The sequence below is a fragment of the Talpa europaea genome (assembly GCF_964194135.1).
Source record: "Talpa europaea genome assembly, chromosome: 12".
NCBI classification, from domain to species: Eukaryota; Metazoa; Chordata; class Mammalia; order Eulipotyphla; family Talpidae; genus Talpa; species Talpa europaea.
The window spans coordinates 71,487,926-71,503,737 of record NC_140079.1 but is presented as its reverse complement, the minus strand read 5'-3'; the positions used below and the strand labels follow the sequence as shown (position 1 = coordinate 71,503,737).

At 42.4% G+C, this 15,812-nt stretch overlaps 1 protein-coding gene across 1 annotated transcript in view; it reads right to left on the bottom strand.

The window, feature by feature from the left end:
* SPTA1 (spectrin alpha, erythrocytic 1) overlaps positions 1-15,083 on the bottom strand; it is a gene marked incomplete at both ends in the record, with an annotated part of 55,559 nt that extends 40,476 nt beyond the window's left edge. Inside the window, 13 exons of the mRNA XM_084248461.1 lie at positions 257-412; positions 556-633; positions 2,147-2,257; positions 3,643-3,780; positions 5,238-5,339; positions 5,438-5,573; positions 6,496-6,650; positions 7,991-8,135; positions 8,669-8,802; positions 10,926-11,072; positions 11,713-11,853; positions 13,381-13,506; positions 14,847-15,083. Of these exons, the coding sequence (XP_084104587.1) occupies positions 257-412; positions 556-633; positions 2,147-2,257; positions 3,643-3,780; positions 5,238-5,339; positions 5,438-5,573; positions 6,496-6,650; positions 7,991-8,135; positions 8,669-8,802; positions 10,926-11,072; positions 11,713-11,853; positions 13,381-13,506; positions 14,847-15,083 (1,806 nt within the window). The remainder of the gene's footprint in view (positions 1-256; positions 413-555; positions 634-2,146; positions 2,258-3,642; positions 3,781-5,237; positions 5,340-5,437; positions 5,574-6,495; positions 6,651-7,990; positions 8,136-8,668; positions 8,803-10,925; positions 11,073-11,712; positions 11,854-13,380; positions 13,507-14,846) is intronic.
* Positions 15,084-15,812: the final 729 nt, after the last annotated feature.

Below are 15,812 nucleotides of genomic sequence, written 5' to 3'. Positions count from 1 at the left end.
TCTCTCCCGCTGCTCCCCTCCGCAGTGTATTTCAGTCGATCTGCCTGTTCTGCTCCCCACTCTGTCTCTGGTGAATCCTCTCACCCCCCGCATCTCTGGCCTGTGCCCCAGCTCTGTATGCATAACTAAGTAAATATTTAAAAAATTAAAAAAAAATGACGTTCATGGCTGAATGCTATGGTCCTGCCAACTCCAAGACTAATTCCATAAAGCACAGTTGGGATGAATATGTCCAGGGCTGGAAAACTCCACCTACCTTGTAATCTTCATCATCTGCCAACTTTTTCTTCTTATTGATCCAGTTCTTCAGGTCATCTGAGTCTTGATACAGTTGCTGCAGAAGCAATGAATCCTCCAGCATTCTACGTCGAATGGCGGCCCTTTCCCGCAGGGCATCCCGCCGGGCCAACAGCTGCAAAACACAAGCATACTCACTTAGCAGAACCAATTATGGACACACTGGAGTCACTGCCCATCTTGGCTACCATGACCCCAGTACCTTCCCTGACCCCAGTGTGCAGGAGGGCAGGTGGACATATGGCCCTTTGGACATACCCCGTCCCGGATAGCAGCGATGTTCTCGGAATCATAATGGTCATTGTCAATCAGTTTTGTTGCTGTCTTGTCCAAGGTCTAGAAAAAAAATCAAGTGGTTTTCCCTCAGTGATCACCTAGAATGTGGTTGCAGTTTGGGTAGCTATTAAGGAGGAACCATGGTAACATGGGAAATGGACAAGTTTGAGGGCCTTAGGATCTAAGTCCCAGTTCTGATTTTGTTATAAATTGTTTTTAAAATGTTTACCTTGGACAAATTCACTATCCTTTCCATGCCACAGTACTTTTTAAGCTAGATTGTAGGAAATAAGTTCTGATGTCACTGAAAGATTAATATTTGATCTATCCTTAAATCTTTAAGAGGAAGCACTTAGCATGTCCAGCTATCAATGTATTCATGTACCTAGCATCACATTTATATCCACATTTATGTATATATCCTCCAGTCACATGAAGAAAGGACTCAGAAACTGTAGAGGTGAATTTTTACTCACATTCATTATGAACCCCTTCACTTGCTAAAGCTCAGAATGGATTAATTAATGGATTAATTGATTAAGAATATAAAAATCATCTAAAATAAAGGATAGCACTTTAGAAACAATAGAATTATTTTACCCACTGTGCAGTCTTACTAGGGAAAATCAGCAGAGCAAGTATATGAACTAATCAGGAATTATATTAAACCCTTAATTGGTTGAAGATTAGCAGGGAAGACTTGGAATTTGATTATTTTTGTTGTTACTGCTGCTGGCAGTGAAGGTGGTGGTGGTGGGGTGTGTGTGTATGTGTGAGTGTGTGTGTGATGTGACTCTAAGCCAGCACCATCCTGTTTATATAATGACCTGTTGTCTGAGACATTGCAATTTAAGGTTCACTGGAAAATTGTAATAGAATTAGATAGGAAACACATAGAGGAGGATCTACTATTAAAGAATGGGTTACTTAGATATCTAGATATTGCTAAAGAAAAATAAATGTAGATATTCTGAAGAGTAAACAACTGAAAAATAACTAATACATTTCAAATTTTGAAGTGATGATTCTATAGATATGGATCCAACAGTTTCTATTTATATTAAGGAAAAAAACCAACAATAATGCACCTTATCAGAAAGTATAAATAGTCTGAAATCTTTAAAAAACTTTCTAAACATGCTTTGTGGCATAAGAACTATGTTAGTAAAAATAGGTATGAATGTATTTCTAGATGTTTTCTATTTTAAGAATAATCCTGAATTACAACTGCCAGTTACGGGAGTGATTCATCTAAGGACACATATTATAGAGGATGATATGAACAAACATAAAGCTGAGGCCCAACCAGTGCCCATTTCTTTTTCTTTTTTCACAGACGATCTAAAGTGTAGGCCAGATATTTGGGAATAGCATTGATCAGAGACAAAGTGAGGAGCAGAACAGGAGGATCTACTGAAATACACTGCTGAGGGGAGCAGCGGGTGAGATGGGAGAGGTCTGCTGCACCATGTGGGGTAGCTCCCTGGCAGAGGATGGAACACAGTCCATAGCAGTGATAGCACTGAGACTTAAACCCTAGGCCACCAGGGAGGTCCACGGGCCCATTTCTTACTGTGATCTTCTCCTCCTGGGCAGTGAAGGCTTCCTCAAAGTCATCATGCTTCTGGAGAAGGGCTTCCACACTGCCCAGAGAGTTTCCCAGGTCCTCATTGTCCAGGAAGGCCTGTGGAAGACAGAATGATGTACTGCAGCAATGTTTTGTTGGTGAGACACATTCCCTTTGGAATATCTCTGAGACAAGGACTAGGGAAGATGACAAGGTAGTTGGAAAGCAAGATGGGAAGCAGCACAAAGCAGAATAGCAGGTAAACATACCTCCAACAGCAGGAGCTTCAGTTTTCCTTCCCACATCTTTTTACAACTTTATTACTTATTTGTCTAGATCTGTCCATCTAGAATTCTCTCCCCCGCCAATCCAAGCACTAGTTTGAATCCTCAAAGCTGACTCAAGAAACACACTATATGGGCCTCCCCGGTGGCGCAGCGGTTGAGCGCTGGGTTGCGAAACTGCGCGCGGCCTCTGCGGCGCCGGTTCGATCCCCGGCTGCTCCCCGGCCACCGGAGGAGGGTCCCACATGGCGTGCAGACCTCTCCTGCCGCCCGCTGCTCCCCTCAGCAGTGTACTTCGGTCCTTCTGCCTGCTCTGCTCCCCGCTCTGGCTCTGGTGAATTCTCTCACCCTCCCTCCAGCACTTCTGACTGTACCCAGTGCATGTATAAACAAAACAAACAAACAAACCAGTAAACAAATAAATAAAAGCATGCCTCTATAAAAAAAAAAAAAAAAAAAGAAACACACTATGGGGGGCAGGGTAAGTAGGGAGTAGGGTCAAAATAAGGGGGTTGCAATTGCATGGGGAATATAAAAATAAAATTAAAAAAAGTAAAAATAAAAAAATAAAATGCTACTTTATAAAAATTATATTCAGGTTGACATGAAACTGGTATGCATGAAAAATCACTTCTTGTTAGAAGTATTCCTTCACAAGAATAATTTTCTCTAAATACATTGAATTCATATTTTAAATTGGTATGTGGACTCAACCACGTACCGATAGAAAGTGCATATAAAATATTCTTAACAGGCCTAATTACAGCTGTATCATCCGAAAGATCATTCTCAAAAATAAAAAAGTGTATATATCAAAAAAAAAAAAAAAAAGCTGACTCAAGAAGACCACGCACCTCCTTCAAGAAATCTCTAGTAAACTCTGACTTACCACAATTCTTTCTTCCTGACCCCTTAGCAATTTGATATTCATTCTGCCTTATGTTCAGTGGAGGTTAAAGCCTCTCTGCTATGGAGAGAACCAGTAGAGCAGTGTATGGACTAATCAGGAGCCATAGTTAGTACTTGTCTATGCATCTGCCATAAGGATATTGTAAGAGCCTTATATACAGAACCAGTGTGTTCTCCTCTTGGGTCACATTTCAGTTCCCAGAACAAGCTCTGGCTCTAGAAGTGGTTGTTAGGATGCTGGCAGTCATCAAGGTGGTTAACAAGGAATGGGAGAAATGGCTTCAAGACACAAGCTGAGCCCCCGAGTACCTCTTGTCTGCTCATCCAGCTGTCCACTTGCTCGCTGTCACGGTAGAAGAGGTGCAAGTCCAAGCAATGTTCATACTGACGCTGGCGCTCGTCCCACAGTCCCAGCAGAGCCGCCCAGTTGTTGGCAAGTATGGCCATCTTTGGAAAGGAAGTGATAATGTGCCGGGAACATGATTAATTTATAGTAGCATATATTTACTGAGCATATATTAAGGGCAAGGCATTTTGAAAAACATAAAAATGAACAGAAAGTGGACTTTTCTCTTAATAATCATGGTATAGGAAAAATTGGATGCCTGCCATAAAAGAGGTACACCACATTTAATATGTACAAATAAACAAGAGAAGATTCATTTTGATTAGAAGAACTAGGGAATAGAAGTATAGGAGATAAGGCATGAAACAGAAATTTAAAGTCTTGAAGAGGGGATAGTCAGTATTGTAGGGCAGAATACCACGAGCAGGTAGTTACTTAAGTCATTGTTAGAACATGCAGGTGCTCCAGAGAAAAGGGCAGAGACTAAACAGGCTAGATATTTAGTGATGTCCAAGTTCATAGAACACTTCAATGATCAGACAGAGAATTTTGCATTCTATTCTGAAGGCAAATAAGAACTAGTAAGGAAAGAGAAAAGGGAGGTACATTCTCAAACCCATGAAAGCCTTTGCCTCTGCCCAAGCATCTATCAAAGAAAGTCCAGCTACTAATCTAGCTGCTGCATTAAGTCCATAAAAAAGGCAGCACAAACTCTCAGAATCCCTGGATGAAAGGTAAATGTCCAAGAACTTAGGGTCCTGCTGATCCCGTGGCAGAAAATTGTTAATAGTAAAATACACATTATATTGCTCCCATAGAGTTTTGGGGGAGTTCCAAATGTGGTTACCCCAACCTCATCTATCACACAGTGCTGGAGCTTGTGCTTGGAAGGTAATGAGATGCAAAGAAACTGACCAATCTTATTTTAACTGTGGTCCCACAGAGTTTGGTGATTGCCACCACCTTCCTAGCATCTCCTGGGTCAGGGCTGAGGTCAGCCCTCATGACCCAGGCTAGGATGATGCAAACCTGGTTCTCCACTCAGTGGAGTTTTGAGAGTTTCAAATGTTCCTGTTATTTAATGTAAACCTGAAAAACATGATATAGGAAAATCAGTTGGATTTGCGGTTATGTAGAGGAGAGAAGGAAGGTACAGACTCCAGCCAGGAGCCACGCATTCTCCTGGCATCTTAGGAAACCAAAGATGAATATTTTTTCTGTATTTTTACCTAGAGGCGAGCAAGGAAAAGTGATAGAACAGGACAGGTGTGACAAGGTGTGATAGCATGGAGCTATTATATCAGTTAGAAGGTGAGCTGAAGAAATGAGCTAAGGTGATGAAACAAAGTCTTGGTGGTGAGGTAGCATCCTATCCTCAGGACTTCAATTTCATTTCCCTAAAGCAACTTGTGAAGGTAGTGGTGTGAGCGGAAGGTTCTGTTGCTGACTTGTCTATGTGACGTCCCCCCTCATACCCCTCAGAGGGCCTCATATTATTATGAGATTAAGTGAGGGCTAAAGATGTATCAAAATTTCACAGACTGTGAGACTACAGTACCTTTTCCCGAACTTCCTCGGAGGCCTCGTGATTGGCATCCAGCAGGTCTTGTCCAGTCTCGTCCGCAGATTGGAAACGGTCATCGTAAGAGTCAATCTCATGCTGTGGCCACAGGACAAAATGTCTTAGGACACAGCCAAAACCTTCTGCATCTTTGACATGAGCTAGTCTCCTCCCTCACCCTGCTGCTGGGCCCCCACCTTGTGCTGCTGATGTCTGTCCAGCAAGGCTTCCCCACCAGCCACGTCCGTGGGCAGCTCATCAGCGTTGATCAGTGCGGTCTTCTCCTTCATCCAGCCTGAGAGCTCCTCATAGTCAGACAAGAACCGCTGGTACCTGTGGGGAAAGGAAGGGCAGGGAGGAGAAGCAACCAAGTGGACTGGAGGAAGAGCGAAGCTGGGCTGAATTGAGATGTGCAGCACACTCAAGGCCCTGATGGCACCCCTGGGTTCCTTGGTGTACTGTCTGTTCCTTTGGGCACAGGGAGTTCCTTTGCTCCAGGTGTATATTTCTAGGTAGCTGGGTCCTTGTGTGCAAGGCACATCTGTATATTACACTTCCTGGTCACAAGGTCGTACCCACTCAGAGGACTTGAAGTGGCCAATACATAAGCACTAAGATATAGCCAAGAGGAAACTTGTCTGGAAAGGGAAGTAGAGCTACGCTTAGGGACCCCCGAATATCCCCGCCTCCTATATCTCAACTCAGCTTAACCCTATTAACCACAAAAAGAGAAACCACAAAAAGTTACCCATTTAAATGTCATTGTTTGGTTTGAAATCATAACAATAAGATAAATGCTCTCTTTTGGTGATTTAAAGACTAATCATAAAAATTAACTACTGAAAACAATGTCCAGTATTTTGTAATCCACTTTAAGGAGATAAAACTGGATTTCTTTTTATTCTTTTCAGCTTGGAAATTCCGTTTCTTAGCCAGGGTCAGTTTTGATGTTCCTCCAAAGCTTTCCAGCTTCTGGGTGACATCACAGCAGCCTACCACTATTCTGAGGAAACAGAGGGGTGCAGTGACATCCTGCAGCTATCAGAGAAAGAAAAGGCGTGTAGGCGGGGGGAGGTCATGCTGAGTATTTTGCTGGACTGCATGTCACTTTGATCAGAAAATTAAAGCTTCTATTTCCTCCACTGAGGTCTGAATTCCCTGTTATTTTATCATGTTTACTCTTTTATTTCTGCCTTTGATGGGCCACTTGATACAGGAGAGATAGCTAAAGCAACAGAGAGGAGGGGTTCCCCACCAGTAAGAGGCCTGCAGCTTTGCATATCTGCTGGTGGCCAAGGCTCTAACATGCTCCCAGTTGGAGGTGAGATCCTCTTTCATCTGCTGGATCTGAGGGGCATCTGAAGGATGGGAAATCTTCAGCTTGTCTGCTTTGGCGCATAACTCTTTTACCTTTGGGATGAAGAAGAAATCTCATGGGAAATGCCAGCATTCTGACTCCTCTTGGCAAAGATTTATGGAAGGTATGCAACAAACCCATCATATAAATAACAATTTAGAAATACATCTTTATACAAATATTTATATTAACATCTGAAGGTAGTATATTAATAATACATTAATCATTTACTGAGCACTGTGGCATTGTGCTAAGTACTTCACATGCATTTTCTCAATTTATATTCACCACTTACTAATATAACAGGTGAAGTTATTGCTGTTCTTCCCCTATGTGAAAACTAAGATGTAAAATATTTTATTTGTTCAAGATCTTTCCATTAGTAAGAGTCAAAAGGAAGATTTGGGCCCAAGTCCATTCCTCATACCTTCTATATTGTTCCCCAGATATTATTGTGGGAATCAGAAAGACATTTCCACCCAGGGAAATTTCTGTTGAGAAAATTCAGTCATGCCAAAGCATTTTGACCACAATTCCTAAGAGCTCAGACTCAGGTGACCTCCCACATTTTATTTTCCTCTTTAGACTAAATATTATCAGGTGTTGCCTAGGGTTTCAATTTGTCATTATTCATCAGACCATAGTATTTTCTTATTCATTATTAGGAAAAAGGCCAAAGGTTAAAGAAAAATGAGAGGTGGATAGTGAGGCAGCCTTAGAAACTGGACAGGGGTTGGAGCTGCACAGCAGGGGCTATCTTTCCCTTGCAGACTCAGCTGGTGTTGTGAGGAGTCCCTAGTTTAGGTCTTGGTGAGAGTTGGATGGGTAAGAAGCGTAGATGGAAGCATTTAGAACATGGGGTAGCTCTGAGTTCTAGTGTCTGAATCTGCCCCCCGGTACAAGAGCAGGCTTCCCAGCTTTCAGAAGAAAATCCAAACACAGATTTAGGAAGAGGCTGTGAGAGTCTCAAGTTTATTTTAAAAGGGGAAGAGAAAAATGCTTCCCTGATCTACTGAGCGAAGGACAAAAGAACAAGAATCCCCAGGTGCAGTAGAGGACACTGTGTCTAGATGGGAAGGAAGACTGGCCACAGAATACCGAAATGAGGGGACCATTCTTGGGGTTGCTTTTGGGGGGGCAGGGGGCTTGTTTTTTAGTCACAAAATATGTTACCAAAAACCTACGAGAGTATACAAAACATTAATGTGTATTTAAATAAAAACAAATTTAAACAAAGGATTTCCAGTATTCCTGTACAAGCCCTCACTAGAGTGAGGAGTTCTCTTTAGGGAGCACTGATTTGCTCCTTCACGGAAATCATGAATTGGCTCTGGAGGCAGGGCAGCACCGATGCCTCTTCCAGCTCAGAGCCAGACTCAGCCAGCTGGCTTACCTTGTCGTGCATGACAGCAAGGTTCCTCTCGAGTCCCTTGTGACTGTGGAACAGAGCCTCGGAGCTCACGAGGTCCTTGCCATAGTCCTCAGACATGAGTACAGGCTCCTTCTCCTTGATCCACTGGATGGCTTCCATCACATCCCTGCCAGACAGCCAGGTGAGTGCCAACCATAGAGTGGCAGACATTCCAGGGCAAACGGAGCACACTACAAAGCCTAGCTTACCCACCTCTCACCCCCACTGCAAACAGCCCCATGAAGAGCTCTGGCTTTTAGCGGTTTCCATTTGGATGTTAGGGACCTGGACATCCTGCCCACTGAGCCTCCAGAGACCCTTCCCCTGCCTGAGTTACCTCCTCAGGGATGTCTTTTTACTTCTTAAATCCACCTCCACCCTCACCCAAATCTTAATCTGCTTTCCTCACCTCTGCAGAGCTCCATCACTAATTCTCCTGAGCTAATCTTAGTGCGTTGGGCTTCAGTTTCCACACACTTGGCCATGGCATGGGTCATGGTTTTCTTAAGTACCTTCTCCTTTGCTGTCTTCAAGACAGGCACATGATTTTGTATGGTTTGAGGGATTGGTCACTAATTATTAATAGAAGACAGAGGCAGACACAGAGGACAAACTTGGGGCTGTGACAGAACTCCCATAATGTGGTGCCCAGGTCCATGCCTTTTGAATCTCTGGAGGTCTGCAGCATTGGATAGGGTTTTCCGACGCTGGAGGGCCAGGCCGTGGAGACGCCCCCAGGCAGCATTCACCTCGTCCTGCTTTGACTTGATCAGGGGCAGCTCAGGGTGGTTCTCCTGTGGGAGGAAACCAAAGCTGGAGTCAGCAAAGTGAGATTATTCTGTTCTCCATGTAAACCCCTCATTGCACACTGGTTCATGCCTTGCAGCAGTAGACCGTGACTGCGTAACCAGACACTGAACTTCACCTAGCTGTGCTCCCTAGCTCTGAACTGATCCACATCATCAGAATCTACAAAACCAACTTATCAAACACTGTATCTTTTGCCCACAACACTGGACTGACTACTACACAGGGTGTTATTCATGGTGTTAAAATTTTTAGAACTCCATCTCATTGATGTCTTGCCAAATCTCTGAAAATTCTGAAAAAAAAAAAACAAAAACAAAAACAAAAAAAACCCCCAAAAAACAGAAAATTCCCTTTGTATAATAAATATGACTTCGTTTTCTAAACTTTAATGTGGTGGCTCTTAACTCCTTGGGGTTCCTGGTAACTTTGAGAATGCTGTAAAAGTTATTTCCATTTCCCAGAATTACATGCATACACATCCAACTTTGCAAAAAATTTCCAAAAATTTTGCAAATGACATCTGGAGCATGAGATTTACAAATACCAGATTAAGTAAGTGGCATCATCCTGTTTTGATGCTTGGTAATTTTGAGTAGTTGCCACGTGCCCCAGTCTCACTACTGTACCTGTCCCTGTGTCTCCCCATTTCTATTCCCATTCTGAAATCTGTCCTGGCAGAATTTTTCCATCCTCCTTCGAGAGTGTATGACTTTTCTGCAGCTGTGTAGACCCTCCCTAGGCAGCAAAGGACACACTGTACCGGGTGGAATAAACCCTTCCCATGTAGACTAGAGAGCCGGCTGCATGCTGTACTGCAAGGCCCTCCTAGCAGGAGGTGGAGTCTGTTTCCTCCTTTGGATCTGGGTTGGCCTGTGACTTGCTTCCCAATAGGCCAGGAATGACATTCTGAGCTCCAGTACTGGGCTCAAGAGGACTCTCAGTCTGTCTGCACCTTCGTGGAGCACTGACACATAAAAAGGCATGGAACACAAGAGACCATGTGGAGAAGAACTTCATTGTCCTCACTGAGACCCTGACATAAAAGCAAAGTTATTCTGGATCTTCCTCCCACCAGAGCATTGCAGCCACGAGAGCACCAAGTGGCCACAGGACTGCAAGCTGAACTGATGACTCATGAAGAAATAAGATGTTTGCTATGTTAAGTTTTGTGGCCAATGCAAGGCAGTCATAGGTAGCTGAAAAATCACCACGAGAGAGGTAGTAGAGGCAGAAAATTTAAGGATGTTGAAATGTATCCAGCAAAAAAAAAAAAAATGACTATTTTCCCTACTCCAATTCACCCTGAAATCTGGTTCAATTAATACAGAAAGATCTTCCCATGACAGTGCTGCAGGAAGGATGAAACACCAATGGAAAAGCACAATAGCCAGCTATTGCCATTTCTATTCTTTTATGAACATGTAAAATCAGATTGATTTGCCAGCTGTCGTACACACAAGGGGGTTATTTATTCCCACACCCTGCATGTATCTTCTCAGATATTTCCTTAAGTAGAAAGACAACCTGCCCCTCAATCCTTCCCCCACAAAAGAATCATGGGAATGATGTCATGTATGCTATGCCAGCCCCCCTCTATTTTATATTCTTTGCTACTTTATGATGGTTCTTCATGAAGACAGAGTGTGGCACAAACAGTAGTAATCAGTGCAGCACAAGGCAGGAGTTGCCTCTTTGAGGACACATACATGCACACAGTTTTACACACACATGCTTACACACACACTCACAGAGTCATCCACACACTGCACACACACTTTACATACACAGTCTTACATGCACACACTCACACACTCACATCCCTATACTTTTGTACAAACTTACACTCACACGCACACACTCATAGTCACATTTACACTGCACACACACCCAGCCACATCTCATACACTCACACTCACACACACACTCATACACTCACACCTCCGATTCCATGGTCCGGAAAGTGATGGGTCTGGAGAGGAAACTGATCTGGGAGTGTCACTGCAGAGCCCTTCTGCTCCCCCTCGATGTTCTATATCTCCCTGGTCCACTTACTAATGCTTAGAAGTTCTCCCTGAGGGCCAGATTCTTTCCCTAGGTGGGCTCTCACCTCAGCACACTCATTGGCATATTGGTTTACTCCATCCACTCTGCCCTTTCGAGCTGCCAGGTCCACCTGGAACTCTTCAAACTTCTTGTGCAGAACCTCTGTGCGCTCCCAGTCATCACCCAGCTCCACCGATGTCACTATTGCCTCCTGCAGACAGACAAGTCACCAGAAATCATTGAGGAATTCCTGCAAGTAAAATGCCCTAAGCCCCTCCCTCCTGTTTCTCAAATGGGGGAAGCACCCTTTTATGTGTTAAAAGTTAAAATGTATATTTGAAACATAATAAATTCATCCTGGTTCTACTTAATTTGACATACTTGGTATCGATAAAAGCATTGTGTCAAGCACTTACTTATGCAAATTTTCAGTCCTAATTACAGTATTATTTTTTTAAGTATTTAGAAAAATAGAAACTTCCATAATGACTGGGACTGAGAGACAGGGGTCAGGGAATGAGCTGCCAAGACTCTCAGCCTACACCCAGAAAAAAGCAAACATCTAGAAGGAGTCAGGCATCACAGAAGTTGGGAGGAGACAGGTTTCACTCATTTTCAATGCACAGACCATCCGCCAATGATTTTTGTATAGTCCTGTGTTTTCCATGTTCAATTCCATCCCTTCAGACCTACTCTCCTACAGTAGTAATAACCTCCAAGACATCCCAAATATTTACCAAAATTCATCCTTACAAGGGAGCAAGTCCAGGTACAGACATTTTGATTTCTTAATGAATAGCCTTCGCTAGGTTGCTATGGGATATAGGGCAGCAGGATGAGAAGTGCTGTACCTTGTCTGCGATCCACTCCAGGATGTCTGCACACTCCTGCAGGTACTGCTGGAGCCTCAGGGCACGCAGTAGCAGGGTGCCCTTCTCCTGAGTCAGCTCCAGCAGCAGGTCCCATAGGCGTCGCAACTCTTCCAGGTGGACCTTTGGGAAGGGAGCAAAGCCATTCAGGCACAGATGCTGTGGGGTAGGTGGAGACTTGTACAGAAAAAGACCTGGATAAAAATGCCTCCTCTGCACTAGCACTAGTTCAACACAAATCTAAAAGAGGAAATGGGCTATGTAGGGAATGACCATTAAACCAAACCAAACATGATCTTCCATTACAGAAATGCTTTAAAAATGCTTTGGGGTTTTAAAAGATGAAGTGGTTACAAAAAATATGACAGGGTGGAATAAGGATTCAAAGAAGAGTACTTGTTTGCACTGCACCTTGAGAAGCAGAAAGAATTTTAGATGATGGCAAGAGAGTGTTCCAAGGCCTGGCAAAGACATGGCAGAAATAACATGAACTGTTTGCTGGAAAGGATAAAGCTACAGTTTTGCTCACCTACAAAGGAAATCAGACAACAGCAAAAGGATTTTAGGGTATATAGTTGAGAGTATGGATACTCAGTTTAGCTTAGAAGACCATGTCTTATATATCTTGAAAAATTGAGGGTATCATCTATGTCATGTCTTCAAGAATTTTGCATTTTTTGGTCACCCCACTGCACATAGCACACAGAGCACCTGCCTGTGATAACCCCAGGGACTCTGTTGTTTCAGGCATTGCTCAAATATTTGAATGAAGGAAGGACATTGTTGGCACACACACACACACACACACACACACACAACCCCTGTGAATAATTCAAAAATGATTTCTACTTTATATCAATGAATAAGTTTTGAGACTTTTCTTCTTTCTAATAAGGTTCTACTCTGGTTCAAATCTGTGTTCTCTGATCAGTCCCACTTGCTGACAATAAAATGGGGTAGATTTTATCTAGGTTAACATGAAAAGATCCTGATTTTTAAATCTGTAATACAGATTTGTTTTTTCACCATTACAAACATAAAGGTAAAAAATCCCTTATGCAAAAGAGATCCTGAATCAACTATATCAGCCCAAACATGTTGGCAGAGCACACGGACTGAGTCAGAATAGAGCTGATGCATTAATAAGGGGTTCCAAAGTTGTAGTGACTCTCAGTGCTCAGGGAAGATTTTTCCGAAGTCGTGGGTTGTAGGAGAAATATAAACAGCAGCATTTGGAGAACAGCAAGAGTGGTCCCAGCAATGGATGGTGAAGAGAAAGGAGCAGTGTAGACAAAGGAAGAGACACTTCAGAGAAGAACTGGGTGGGACAACAGCCCTGTTTGAAGAAGTTAAAGGACAACGAATCTTGAGATTAGAAGAAATGATGAGAAATGACATTTGGGAAAATTTATTGGTCAGGAAATGTGGAGCCGAGTTGGCATGGGCTTGGTCTTATGCCAAATTATCCTGCTATGGACAAGGTGGAATGAAATACCAGCTCTTCTCCCACAAGAAGCACAGTGCAGTAAAAATTTAGTGGCAGGAGCCCTAGTTTCAAGCCAGAGACATTGAAATTTATACATGGCAAAATCAATGAAAGCATAATCAATAACTAGAAGCTTCTCTTGGAGACCCTGACCATACATTTACCTTGGTATCCTCATGGGCAAAATGACCCTCAGCAAATCGAACTTCCCTGATTTCTTCCAGCTCAGGAATGACCCTTGATTTTGCTTGCACCTCTGCTTCAAAGGATTCATGCTTCTGATATTTTCCCTGCAGATTGGAAATCGAAGTTTAAGGTTTTAAGTGCTCTGGAGCTTAAAGAGGCCCATTTGTTTCTCTTCCTACTTTTAGGCAGAATGACTCATTTCCAACTTAGATTAAGTGATAAGCTATGACATGCTGAAATAAATGGTCCCTCTGGGTCAAGTGACTACTTAGAGTTTGAAACAGTCCCAGGTTTAAAGTCAGGGAGCAAAGAGGTAGCTTTTTTTTTTTTTTTTCAATGTTCCTGCCACTTTGGGGGAATTTCCAGTTAGTCCTTTGTTATTTTGAAGTTCAATTATCTTCTGTAAGAATGAAGGAGTAAAACACATAGAGTTCTCTGTTTTAAAAAGAGAAGTAACTAAGTGCTATTGAACGTAGAACAGAATGAGGAAGATGATCATTAAGTTTATTTTAATTGAGGTTGTTTCATGCCAGACTATGTTCCTCTTGTCCTATATAAATTTATCCATTTAACAGATGTCAGTTTGGTCTGGTTCCAGACCTCCCTTTCCAACATCCATGAGCCCGTCTGGGCATGCAGCCCTTTCTTCTGATCCTGACAACATACTATCCTATAGCTCCAGGAGGGAGTGTCCTCCAAACCTCTCCTCTTGGAACCTCTCATTTGGATTTAACCAGGAAAATTAATAGCCATTTGGGAAACAAAACAAAACAAAACAAAACAAAACAAAACAAAACAAAACAAAACAGGAAAATCCCAGGTTTAACTCATGTCTTTCTATGGAGAGTGTTGTTTAGAGTATGGATGTCTCTTTAGACCCTAAATGTCACAATAGATCAACATCAAGTTAAGATTAACTTCCTGAGAATGTTACTTTCACAGAATGCTCTCCAGGGCCTCCCTGGTGGCACAGCAGGTTAAGAGCCACACTGTGAAGCTGTCTGCAGCCTCTGCAGCACTGGTTCAATTCCTGGCCTGCCAGGGAGATACCCACATGGTGCGCAGACCTCTCCTGACTCTCCCGCTGCTCCCCTCTGCTGTGTCTTCAGTCTGTCTGCCTGTTCTGCTCTCTGCTGTGTCTCTGGTGAATTCTCTCACCCTCCCGCACCTCTGGCCTGTATCCCAGCTCTTGTATAAATAAATAAATTGTAAAAAAAAAAAAAAAAAAAGAATGCTCTCCAGAGTGAGTTTCCTTTGTAACCAAGATACTGAGGCTTAAAATGTTAAAGACATGGGCTGTTTAGAGGTAGAATTACTGTCCTTTAAAGATAGTCTAATCTTTTAATTACATCATCCCCATAGAGTTAACAGTCATACTCTTACAACACTGCTCCCCTCCCTACAGATCTCTGGGCAAGTGGGGACATCAGTGGAGCTGAGAGACCTGTATGTTTGTTGGATCTTCATAGCTCTTGTCGCCTGCAATCTTGAGTTTCTCCAAGATCCATTTCTCCAGGTCATCTGCATCCCGTCTAAACACCTGGTAGTGATAGGACTCTTCTAGCTTCTGCCCCCTCTCAGCAACCAGCTCCTTGAACCTCTGATACCGAGCCAACACCTCCTGACGCCTCTCCTGGATTTCTTCTGCTGTCTCCAGCACCTTTGAGCCACCACTCTCCATAACCTGCAAATAAGAAGCTTCTCTCTATATTGCTAGTTCTGAAATCTCTAAAATTCTGACTATTTCATATATCCTGGGCATTTGTTCATGTTGGCCCTAAGGCAAGACATCTTTAAGTCTTTGAAAGCCTGTTGTTATAAGGGCTGTAGTGCGTTCATATAATTTGACCACATACAGTTATTAGGCTGACCATTCAAAACACTTTTCACATAAGCCTGTACCAACATTTATTAATTCTTATAAATAGAACTAATGTGCACTAATGATGGAGGACAAGTTTAAATGAGCTAAATCTCAGATTTTCAGACAAATAAAAAAGAAACCTGATTTTATTGTTTTCAATGGCTAAAAAGGTATTGGCAAGTACTGATTACTCTGAACTTTATATAATGAATAATTTTAAATGGCTTGCTATTTACATCATGAATAATACACACAAAAGTTTGGAAATGTTTCTTCTTGTTTGAAAATGTAGGACAAATTTTTTTTTTCACTTGGGAAAAGTATTTTCTAAAGCTCTTGAAATTAAGTAAAAAAACTACTTGGTCAAAAAATGTAGCTCATATATTGCTTACATTTTTTTTTATCTGTGTCATTCACAAATGTTACAAATAAAAAAAATCTTCTACCCAATTATCATAATTTTCAAATTATTACCATGTCAGTAACTGACTTTCAAATGTAAACCACTGTCAAACCATCTAAGATACTCCTTCTCGCTAGAGGAAT